General features: G+C 32.2%; 1 protein-coding gene across 1 annotated transcript in view; it reads left to right on the forward strand.

Annotated features, from left to right (window-relative positions):
• LOC129958882 (uncharacterized) overlaps positions 1-12789 on the forward strand; it is a 32198-nt gene that overhangs the window by 14762 nt on the left and 4647 nt on the right. Inside the window, exons 16-25 of the mRNA XM_056071604.1 lie at positions 97-242; positions 2137-2575; positions 2661-3463; positions 4766-4889; positions 4964-5104; positions 6501-6753; positions 7760-8142; positions 8220-8419; positions 8568-8682; positions 11617-11840. Coding sequence (XP_055927579.1) covers positions 97-242; positions 2137-2575; positions 2661-3463; positions 4766-4889; positions 4964-5104; positions 6501-6753; positions 7760-8142; positions 8220-8419; positions 8568-8682; positions 11617-11840 — 2828 coding nt within the window. The remainder of the gene's footprint in view (positions 1-96; positions 243-2136; positions 2576-2660; positions 3464-4765; positions 4890-4963; positions 5105-6500; positions 6754-7759; positions 8143-8219; positions 8420-8567; positions 8683-11616; positions 11841-12789) is intronic.

A 12789-nucleotide genomic window follows, 5' to 3' on the forward strand; every position in this document is an offset into this window, starting at 1 on the left:
TTCTGCTAGATTTCAGATTCGAATAAATAGTTAGCTAGTTGGTTTACGCTTCAGTAAAGGTTAGGCAACTGAAGTAATATGCATCAACTTTTTTAGGTACATGGACTTTCAATAACTTAAAGATAGAAGGACCTCTCACTGTGAATAGAATATCCGACTATGATCTGGATTCCATCTACGCGAATGCATTAAAATTGAATGATACAGATATTCCAGAGATAATATTCAAGGATACTGTATTCGTAAGTAAACCTAAATTGTCATGTTAAAAGTAAACCACGTTAGTAGTAGCATAGTGAAGGTAACAAAATAGCATCGATGCACCTGTCACCAGTCTGGCGAACTTCACGAAGACATAAATGACTAGGAAAGTTTTTAAAAGTGCTATACCCTTAGTGCCATCTTATTCTGAATGACACTGTATGTTAGTATTAGATTTCGACTTTAGTAAACTTCGATTGTGTAATGCTTAACAATACGGTAAAAAATGACAAATGACAATTCCTTTTTCAATTGCCTATGCGATTTGGAAACTTACTCTAAATTTTGGACCTCATCTTAAGACTAAGACATTTTAAATTTAAGTATAGTCAGTCTCGAATTGAGGGATGCGATTAGTTCTGTTCCTTTTTAAGCAATTTTCCGTTCTTAAAATCGGTGTTGTCGTAACTAATATTACTGATACTATGCAAACGCGCAATTAAAATAAAATGCATTTAATCGCATTTAGTTTAAATAACTTTCGTACATTCTTTTCGTTAAGAAATAACATTAAAAAAAATTGGATCTCTACTAATCTTATCGGTTGTTTAATGACTTAAATTTAAATGAAAATTAGTTGTTAGTTATTTTTGTTTGTTCGTTCGAGTTCTTTTCTGTTCAAGATAAAGCCTTGACATATCTTGTACTTTCATACGTGAACTATAAGAATTGGTATGGATTTAGGTCTGAGTTCGTTATTTCTTTTAAATGTTGAAACTAGTTTTTAGAATTCTGGTTTAGTTGGAAAAACAATTAAAATTTTATGAAACGTCAGATCTTCAATTCCATACTAACGTTTGTCGCCAAACTAAGAAATAAGTCGTTGAAATAATTATAAAGTACTTAATTTTTAATCTTACACTTAATGCATCAAACATTTTAATAACATTTTTTAAATGTTAAATGGTCTTTGCTACATAAATGTATATATATATACACACACTTTCGTTTTAAGAAAGAATAAGAAATACTTCAGTTGCGTATGGTAAATCTCAAAACAAGTATCGACATTTAATACGAGGTCACATTTTGTAAACGTCCTTCTATTGGTGCTGCTGCTACTACTACTACTACTACATGTACGATAGAAATAATTCCTGAACATACACACGAGACGACAGAAAACAAAGCCTTCGCAGGGCTCGCATATGCGTCCATGGAGTTAAGGAATTAATAGTATTATTGAGATACTGGCTTTTGTATATTTCACAATAGTGACAAATATTTACCTTATTACCCATTATTCTGCGGGAAAACCAATTATTCAAAATATTTTATTTAACATTCGAGGAGAACTCCTTTCAGATCTTGGTGCTGGCCTGAGAGTTCAAAGCTCTTCTTGAAGACAACCTCGTTTAATACCTTTGCAGAAACGACTTTCCTTTCTCTTCCTGGATGACCCTATTTCTTTAACTTTAATCTTTTCTTCAGAATTCTATTGAAGGAACTTCGAATACGCCCAATCACTGCCAAATTCCGAAGTGACCTTCGAGAAATTGGTGAGGAATCGGCATAATATAAACTATTACAGTGATCTGTTAAACTCTACCGTGGCGAGTACAAAGAAAATATGTACTCCCATGTTTGTAGGTTTTATAACGACAGTCGCACTGAGAAACAACTTGGAATTTTTAAGACGAATGGTTCTTCCCTCCAACTTACTCTGCACATCGGCTATTTAAAGGTTAGAAGCTCGTTCGCATAGTGACTACAAACTTCTAAAGTGAAATGATTTTTTTTTTGGGGGGGGGCAAACGGTTTTTCAATTCAGACTTCAAAGTTTAAGTAGCTTAATTAAATAAAATTGGTATCAAATGTCAGTTATAAAAACCTACTTGCCTTAACCTGTTATCTAACAAATCTTTATTGTTGCAGATTGAAGAACTAATCAGTCATGATATTAATACAATAGATATAGCAAGAGACTTGATTTTAATAAATAAACCTCAAGTTATAACTGGAAGAAAAGTGTTCCAGGACGTGGTTTTAGAAGAAAATATCATCATTGTTGAAACATTTAACAACGTGAATATGACTTTCTTGACAGAAACCATTTTGAGAATTGGAAACCAAGATTTGAATTCTAAAACTTTCAGTGGAAATGTAAAAATTGACAAGCTGACTGTCAAAGGCTCGATTAATAACGTACCTGTTTCTGAATTCGTGACTCTGAATAGCAATCAAGAACTGCTGTATTCTCGGGAACTAATCAATGTTACTTTTAGAGAAGTCGATGCGAAAGATATTCATATTGCGGGGACAGTGAATGGCATTGACGTAGACGAAATGATGCGGGACACGATGACTTACACAGGTAACATAACTTTATTGATCATTCGTCAAATGAATTGTATTTTATGCAATGTAAAATATATTAAACTGATTCATTTTTGCTGCAGGTCCTGAAGTTATTAACAAGAAAATAATAAAAGGTACAATCCACGTAGATATCGGAGATGATGTGAGCATTGTCAATATCAATCGTATTAATATCAATGACCTGTGGGAAGATGCAGTCTTTCTAGATGGTGCTCAAGAAATTATGGGTCCCAAGACGTTTAAATCTTTAGTAATTTTCAATAACGTACGATTTACTAGTATTGATGGAGTGTCTGAACAAGACCTGAAGAATTGGATGCTGAAAGATGTTCCTCAAACTGTCGAGGGGAATGCGATTTTCCTTGACGGCATTTCAATTAAAAGTCTTTACGTCGAAGGCTACATAAATGGCATAAACATAACTGAACTTGATGCATCAATTGTGAAAATTAATGAGCATAACACTATAGAGGGATCAATTATGTTTGATAATCTTGTAACGTCGAAAGGCGATATAATATTATCTGGACAAATTCAGGGAGTCGATCTCTCGGTTGAGGCTGTAACGAGATCGGGAGACAAAACGATAACCGGTGTCAAAACATTTACACAGGACCTAATTATTCTAGGGGATGCAACTGTTGATGGTTTAGTAGATGGAATTCTGGTTCAAGAATTGTGTAAAAATGCTCTCTTGGTGAACCGGAAGCAAAACATTAGTCGAATGACAATTAAGGGAGATGTTACTTTCCTAGGAGGAGGAACGGTTGAAGGAAAAGTTTCTGGTATTGACTTAGTGAAGCTTCATGACATAGCTGTTTCTCTTGACAATGAATTGACATTTTCTGGAAAAAAGACATTCGAAAACCTTACAATAGAAGGAGTAAGTTGTATTCTAATGTTTATTTTTGCATAGCAATCATATTTGTCTAAAATTCCCAATTTAACCCCTCAATTTAAAAAATTTCTCGGTGTTTAGGCTAAAACATGCACTTTAAAAACTTATCTGAAGTACGAAAATGCATTTACAAAAATTCGTCTGATTTTCAGAAACTTTTAAACTACACCACGTTCAAATAGTGAATTTCAATCGAATTATTCTGGCATTCGATTAAGCGAGATTTTGAAGACATGAAATTTGTAGTTGAAAAGTTACTAAAACATTTGTACTGATAATCAAATTTTAGTACAAAAATCTATGCGAGTTGTCAGTTTTAAATGCATTGAATATCTTCAGGTCGTTGTGAAAATCGAGCAGGAATTTACAGGGAATAATTAATTCGGGCAGAATACATAGCTTTAATTTTTAACATGGTACTTCTATAATTTTATTAGAAAAATATAGAACATCAAAATATTCCGTAAACTAAATGAACTGGAATATTAAAATCTTCTGTATTCTCCCAGACCATTGCTGATATTCCTTTAAAAATCTAACGGGTTTAGAGGGTTTAAAAAATTAAATTGATTTATAGAATCGGATTCATTAATATCACTTGCATAAGCGCAAGGAATATGTATCGTACTGCTTATTTCAAATGTTTGAAGTGTGACAAACTTCTTGTGGGGATTTAAAATTAAAAATTTTAGGTTACTTATGGTTAAAGCAGTTTTCCTAATTGCAGTCTCTTTATAAATATTTCTTGCAATACTGCTATTTTATAAACGATTCGGCTTTAAAATAAGATCTGGCATTGTTTAACTGTTGCGCATTAAAACTCGAAGTTAACAAATCGGGATACAAATCTAATGGAGCTACAGAAGTTTGTCATAGGCCTTGGCTGCAGAATGAGAAGCAACATTGATATTTTACTCTAGATATACAAACAAAGCGTTAAAAACATCATAACTATTTGAAATGCCACTAAATCAAGCGCAACTGGAAATTAAACTGGAAAATCGCAATTGGTGAATATTGGTTTGGTGCACTTTAATATTGCTTTATTTTGGTTTTAAGTGTCCGATTCTAATAAAATACCAAAATATATCATTCTCTGAATCCACCAAGTGGAAAAGTATCAGTATAACGAAATTAATTGTAAAGTATCCCCTCTACGTTTTGTATCGTAAGAACACTTCTTCCCGCTTCTTAATCCTTGTAAACTTCAATTCAGAAGATGAAGTTAATACTAGAAAACTTTCATTACTGCATTTGCCTTTGTAATTTTAATGAGTTTATTTTCAGCCTATAATTTTGGAAGGTACACTAGGTGGAATAGACCTCCAGATCCTTGCTCAAACATACATGAGTCTTACTCAAGATCAGATAATAAAAGCGGAGATGAAATTCGGCGAACTGTTTTTTGAAGGTATGTAGCTTGAAGTAAGTGTAAATTCCAAATACTTCATAGGATTGAATTCATGATCAATGCTTTTCTTACAGAAACGGTTTCATCAAAAAAATTCAACACAGAATTTCAAATGATGAACGATGTTAACGTCAGCAACTTGACCCGAGTACTCAGAACAGATAAGTCTCAAACCGTAATTGCTGAACATTTCTTTCATAAAATAACTTTTCACGGTGAGTTGAACATATTTTTCATGATAATCGACTTATTTGCTCTCTAAGCAGTTTTATGAATGTTTCTGCTCTGTAATCGCGGTATGTTTATTGTTTGTAAAGAGATTTTGTAATTTTTCCTCGCTTACTGCTTCTGAAATTTTGTACAGCTATTTGATAACGGTAACAGAATTGTAATTTTAGAGCTCCTGATTATCAACTTATAAATTAAAAATTTATTTCGCAGAAGTGGCACCATCCAGAAATTTCAGAAATGCCAATTTTCAGATTTAATACATTTTATAATAAAGGTTCTAATCGTCTTATTAGTGTAATGAGATTTTTCGAAATCGAGCAGCAAGTTAAAAATTAAATGTAATCTTATGAAGATTCTTTGAATATTTCTAATTTTCAATGAACATGCAAGTTATAACATTGCATCTCAAGCTTTTAATTTCGTTTGATATGAATATATTTAAATAAAAAAAACTTAAAGATGAAAAATTAATGAAGTAAAAATATTACTAATTTGATTCTAGAAAACTTTTTATTCTACAAAAATATTAAAGTAAATATACAAATTGGAATTTTCCTTGGAATGTAGATATAACCAGTTAAATGCGTTCGACGTGTATACACGTCAATCCAAATCTTGAGTTTGGCACGATCGATGCATAATTTTATTTTAAAATGGAAATCTTATTGGTAACCATTTGTATTGAACTTGACGTGTATATGCGTCATTTGACTTTAAAAAGGGAAACTTTAAGGACTTGTAAATAAATATCGTAGTTAATTTTTTATCCATATTTTATCTTGCGGTAAACTTTTGGCTGTTTAGAATATGGATATAAAATTAAAGGCCCACGGATTTGGAATATTCGATTGCGCAGGTCGCTACTTTCAAACCGTACTCGAAAATATAGCATTATAAGACATTAAGCCATAATGAATATCGCAAGAAATGATTAAAACTAATATAAACAATATAAGAAATAATATAAACTCTTAAAATAGCGTCTTTGTCAGCGAATTAAAAAGGAATTTATCAAAACTAGAGATTAAAACTAACGGTAAAAATGGAATAAGCATGCGCAGAAAAGGTCACAAAACCTTAATATTGTAGACAAAAAATAAAAATAAAATGAAATTACCACTTACTTCAAGCTTTTTTCATCTGGGCTTCAAGCTATTGAGATTGAGTGGTTTTATACTTGAACAGATTATTAATGAAGTGCATATTGCTTGCCCCCATTATCACAGATATAAATCGAACACTTTAAAATTTTTCTATCCTGCTTGACTGTAAATATGCAAGAGTAATCTCAATTTTTGATATTCATAGCCTTGTTAAATTAAGGCGTACTCATTTCTATATGGAATCCTACATTATTTTAAGCTATATTCATTCTTTCAGATGTTTTTGTTGCTGGTAAAGTCAATGGTTTGAACATCCCAGAAGGAGTGATGAGACAAAACCACCCTAACATCGTAGAAAGTCCGAAAGTGTTTGAAAAGCCTCTACATGTTGGTAATCTTGTAATTGGAGAAGGGAAACTGATTCAAGGTGTCGACGTAGCGAAATGGTTTAAAACGGCAGTTTTAAATAATGGTTCATTTATGATCGATAATTACAAAACTTTTCATAATCTGACCGTTATTAATGCATGGTAAGTAAAACGGAACAAATTTTTAATGTTATTTTTATTAAATTCTTGACATTAATTTCTTTAGGGAAAATTTTTTTTCCCCGTTCTTAAGATTTTTTGTAAAAAAAGTATCGGCATGCATTACCAACAAATCATTTTCAAAGTAGAATCTAGCCTGTAAATGCGTTTTGATCCACTGGGATCAATTTTTAAAAATAAAGACAGACTACTTTAATTAGCGTCATAAATAACTTTCTGGGTATATTCTCTACATATGGATACTCTATATTTGGTCTGTTTTCTGTAGTTAATACTGGAATCTTCATCTACAATCGATGGGGAATCGTCAAAGCTTAATGCCAAACGGGTAAAATATTTCCAATTTATGAACTAGTACATTTTAGTTTCAGTTGCATTAAAAAAATCTAAGTATTTTGCAGGCTAATAAAGAGCATTGTAACTAACACTAGTTGTTCTGCAGATATCTGTAATGTAATCTCGAGCCATGCATTGTTTTGGCACTTATGGTGTTAAATGTGCTCCAATGATGCCCGATATTTGTATGATTAGAAAATGCATACTTTCTGCTAATGTTTTAATGTGGCATCAAGATATGTGGGAAATATAAGTTTCGTCATTGTATAATATCGCAGAGTAACCCAAAATATGTGTCGACCATTTTCATGCACAAATCCCACTAAGAATTTAAATAACTTGAGACAATCCCCTGCAGACGAAGCAGAACTTTCATTACCAGTTGTGATCTCTATATAAATCGCTACTCTCTTGTATCGCCTTCATTCGGAAAACATTCAAACTAGACACTTGGGAACAATCTAAGATTTATTTCATCTAGTTTCAATCAGTCAGTCCAAGCGTCTTAAGCTTGCAAATCTCGCCGTTTCGTATTTTCGCTGTTGTGTAATAAGAATCTTGCAAATAATTAAAAGAAATGTACGAACTCTTTGTGTACCCTCTGTTGATAAATAATTGATTTCAGTTTGAATTGACAGGGATTTCATTTCAGGGTCGGTGGATTGCTTGATGGGCTGAAAGTGTCCGAAGAAAATCTTCTGATGGTGTATGGCGATCAAATTGTAACTGGCAAAAAAACTCTTAAAGACCATGTAGATATTAGAGGCTCTTTAACAGTAGATGGAACTATTAATGGAATAGATTTGGATTTCTTATCTATTGCTACTCTTCAGAGAGGTCGAACCAATATAATTACAGGCACAAAATATTTCAGCATGCCTTTAACTATACAATATCTTGAAGCACCTACCGTAGCTGGTGTGAACCTGGAGGCACTAGAGAGGAAAATCAATACTCATTTAGATTTTGGACAGCTATTAAGTAGACTTCAAGAAATTAATGCAGTTGTTGACAAAATGAGTGATGCAATTAAAAGTAAGTATTGAATTAAACAACTCGAAAGATTAAAAAATCAGTATACAAATGTAAAGTTCCCTTTTTGCCCCCTCCAGGTCAAGCTATCGTATTCCAATACTATGAATTATTCCAAGAATTCAATATCCCTTCTGCTTATAGCTGGTTATATCTATTTGGTGAAGATTGTGAAGAATTATTACTACTTTCGGAAAATTCAAGTTCACAGGCTTATTGCTCCAGTATACGGCTCTTCGAGTTCTACCCAGAGCAGCAACTATTTTTGGCACTTCCCCAAGTAAGTTCGTAAATTTTAAACAAGCAACAAACTTCAAGGGATTTTAGATACTTGTTTCTGAAATCTAAGTTTATTTATCTATGAGTATCTCAAGTTCTGCATGAAAATTTGGCTTATAAAGTTTTTGTATCCGTTTTATTTTAAATAGGAAATTATAACTTCATATGCAGTATCCATTAAAAGTATATTTACTTGGGAAACTACATACCTGTTTATTGCCAATCAGAATCCAAATCCTTCTTGTTCAAGGGAACAAATCACTGGTAAGCGTTTCTTCTGAATATCCAAATTTGTGACAAGTGACTGATTACTAATCATTACGAAGTTAATCCAGTACCAAGGAAGGTGCAAAATAAGGAATTGAGGACTTGTATAGATTGAACTATAGAATCCGATATTATCAGTGTATCGCTTTCTTTGCAGAACGAGGTAAATTATTAGGTTAAATTGTTGGATTTGGGCATTAAAGCCTAATCTACCGCAAAAGCAGAAAAATAACGGTTACTAAAATATAGCAGATTCCTCCTGAAGTTTTATTTCAGAGTACATAGAATTTCACTCTCCGCATTTCCTCCAGCTCGAGCTTCGATATTTACAAAGCAATATTTTTCTCAGAAAGGTATTGAACTGAGAAGTATTTCAGGGGGTGCAGCACTCAGTAAAAGGAAAGCGTTTCAAACGTTCCGTTACGCTTAAAGCTGCACAATCTTAATTTTTAAAATAAGGAAAATAAAGGACTACTGACCAAAATTATTGCAAATATGAATAAATTTCGGGTTTTTTAGTCAATGGATTCTATTTACAAACATTGGAAAGTCAGTAGAAATTTTGAAAAGCATCTTTTCCAGTCTCAATCTATTTACAATCTTAAGGTCGCGAAGATCTGATTAAAACGCGATAACTTCATATAATAAATAGCAGAAAGGACAGGTCAAGGAAGCCAGGGGGGGGGCACTTAGTAAAATGACCATAATTCTTAATTCAATAGTCGCTTTTCTTTCAAATTAAACGTAAGTTATTAAATAGCTTCCTAGATCGGATACTGTGAAAACTCTTCCGTGCTCTGAACTTAGAAATTTTAACTGACAAATATTTTTAATCTATTTTTTAAGTTTCATCCTCTTCACAAAATAGCCGGATAATCGTGGTTTAACTCAGTTTCCCTCTTACAAAACGACAATCGCATCTTCAATGTCATTTCTACCTTTTGAGTATTAGCAGTGGCTGAGTCACTGAATCCGTGCTTCTCAAAGAGCTGAACAATTCCGGAGATGCTTTGATCCAGAAAAATTTCTTCATAGGAATTTTCCCAATTAGAGCCAGCATTGTCCAATTAATATTTCAGGCCAAGCCAATCCTCGTAGTTTGAATTGATGGGATTCGGTCGAGTTGGATATACGATTTTCCAATATGCACCATTCCAAATTCAACCTTTTCTAGCATCAACAATGGTTATTGGTGTGAAAAGCACTCCACTGGATGATGTAGAATGGCCAACATTTTAAAGCTTCATGAAGATGCTGCCCACATACTTTAATTTTTCTTCGCAACGAAGCTGAATGTGGGAATTCAAATTCTCCTTCCAAACACAACGTACAATGTTTCGATAAAAGTAATGTAAATCTCCATTTAAAGTACAAAGAATTAATCATGTTAAACTTCAGCTTTGAAGGAATTTTAAAATGAAAGTCTTGCACATGAAATTATTTGGAGTTATTAAATTTTAAATTCGTTTTTGACGCAAAATAATGCAAATGTCTATATATATATATATATATATATATATATATATATATATATATATATATATATATATATCCAGCCCTGCATAATAGAATCGCAATGCGTATCATTCTATGGGAACTTGAGCAATGCAGTTTTCCGGGATCCCTATTTCCCTGTCCAACGTACAAAACAAAGCATTTTTAATTTTTTTTATTTAATCTTAAAACTACTTGAAATGACAACTTGAACGAACCGACAATGAAAGATTTAATTGCGAGTTGCTTGCACAAGCTTCAATATCGGATTATAAAAACTAATTTAAGCGTCAAAATTTTAACCAAACACTAAACTTCATTGCATAATTTAATTATAGGATTGGACATTTAAATATCAAGTTTTCAAAAGGAAATTAATTAGAAATGAATTTTCCAAAATTAATCATTACTTGAGTTTGCGGGAAAATTTGGTTTAAAGGCCTTCCAAAGTTGCGAGGCCTTCATCCAACTGCCTATTCAATAATCCGGTCTTGTTAATACAATATTCATAAGAATCAAAATGCCTTAAGTTTTCATTGGATTTAATTCGTATGAGTTTACTCCAAAAAACTAGATGTGGGAATTGAATCCTTCTGAAACGTTTATATCCGTGATTTCATTGTTAGAGGCTTCTTCAAAGTGAGTGGTAAGAGTAAATTATGTACCTTAATTTCGTGAGGAAAAAGTTCTTGGATAATTTGGTAGAGATTCAATTTATTTTGCATTAATCTTAATTCTTCTAGACTTAAAGAATTCAAGGCCATTTCAACTGAATTCAAATCTTATTTCCACAAGCTTGTGGAAATACGATTTGCTCTTTAAGGTGGATCCAGTTATGAACTTCAAAGAATACAAATTATTTACAGCAAATAAAACTAAATAAATGGAATTTTTAAATATTAATAATTTAAGTTCGAAAATATTTTATTTTATTGAGTCGTTTACAATCGGATGCATTAAATGGATTTTTATATGCATTGTTTTTCAAAATGAGCATATCTTTCAAGTGTCAAATTAAATCAATGGAGAAAGCTCATGCTTCCTATTTTCGTGTTTTGCGATTATTTTGGATATATATACTATAGTGTGTTTAGGCTAGTCTTACGAGAGATCCAAATGGAACTCGATGAAATTTAAATCTCCATTTTATAGTTTGTATAAAACTGACTAATGTTTTGAACTAAATTATATCTAGTATATAAATCACTTTTGAATTTATATTAAAATCATTTGAATCTATTGATGTGCAGATGAGGCTTCTCCTTACTGTTAAGTTGTCAATAAATCTGAAACTGCTAATCTATGCTTCTCGAGCCCTTTACTGTTTTATAAATGACTGTTGCCAGTTATGAAGCAAATTATTTTAAGACTAATATTTGAAAGTGTTTAAATAACTGTTAAAAAATCGAAGTATGAATAACATCCGTTTTTCTTTAGGTATTGGGAATACAACAAGCGACATATACTTCTGGAATGCTGGTTCTTTTGAAACGTATCAAAGATTAGAAATTCCTCCAGCTCTAGACATGGTGGTATTTCAAGAGGAAAAACTGTGTTGTGCAGTTTATATTCATCTTCATAAATGCACAGTTTACTGTTCCAAAGGCAGTGACCAATTATTTGAACTCTTAGAAATTTTGCCGACCACTGGTGGCAGAAAGGTAGGTATACAGACTTTACAAAAATGTCAATTAAATGGCATACGTCAAAGCAGTTTAGTCTTTATGCAAAACAGCTTTTGCTTTCGGAAATAAACTCTGGATCAAGATTTTGCTGGATTTGAATGCACACACTGCAAATATTTTGGAATAGTTGCAAAAAATCGGATGTGTAATCTAAAGCGAACATTTTTACAAAATGTTGTTCCATGCTGAATTACTAAATCTAAATTACAGCTTGTTTTTCAGTGTGTAAATGTATATACAATCGTAATATTTAGAAAACTCTTCTGAGAATTATGTTCAATCGCAATGCTCAATTACTTCACAAAATCCAAGATAAGTTGATTTAAACTTCCGGATTTAAATTAGTAAAAGCAACTACAGAATTCACCGTCCAATTCCATTGCTATGTATCGATATATCTAATCTTCTATGCTTTAATGTATTTTTTGGTCACTTTCGCATCATATTCGTGGATTCATAGACTAGTTGTCTTTCGATGCAGTAGAGCAATTAAATTCAATTTACTAATTTGTAAAATGCAGAGTATTTGAAATTTTATGAAACATAGTCGAAGATAACATGAAACCTTGTTTGCGTCTTTTAATATAAGATGTCAATCATTCGAATTTCTTGAACTATTCATTCATAATATTATAGATTCAACTTAGTTGAAGGTTGAAAGAGCTAACCGTAAATTAACTTATTTTCAATCCTTTCCAAGATCGTAAAATGACGAGCGCAATGCGCGAAAGTGGCTGTACATGGTTATGCTATATATCCAACTGGATTAATTTTCTCACGTAAGTATTAGTCCTTGCAATATTTAGTTCCACAAGCTTTTGATGCGACAGTTGTCAAGGCAATTTTGTAAGCGACGAGAAAGAGTTCGGTCCTCGATGTCTTTTATTTTCAGTTATCCAAATGAAGTATACAAATAGTCTCAATG

The sequence above is a fragment of the Argiope bruennichi genome, chromosome X1, assembly GCF_947563725.1.
Source record: "Argiope bruennichi chromosome X1, qqArgBrue1.1, whole genome shotgun sequence".
Classification (NCBI taxonomy): domain Eukaryota; kingdom Metazoa; phylum Arthropoda; class Arachnida; order Araneae; family Araneidae; genus Argiope; species Argiope bruennichi.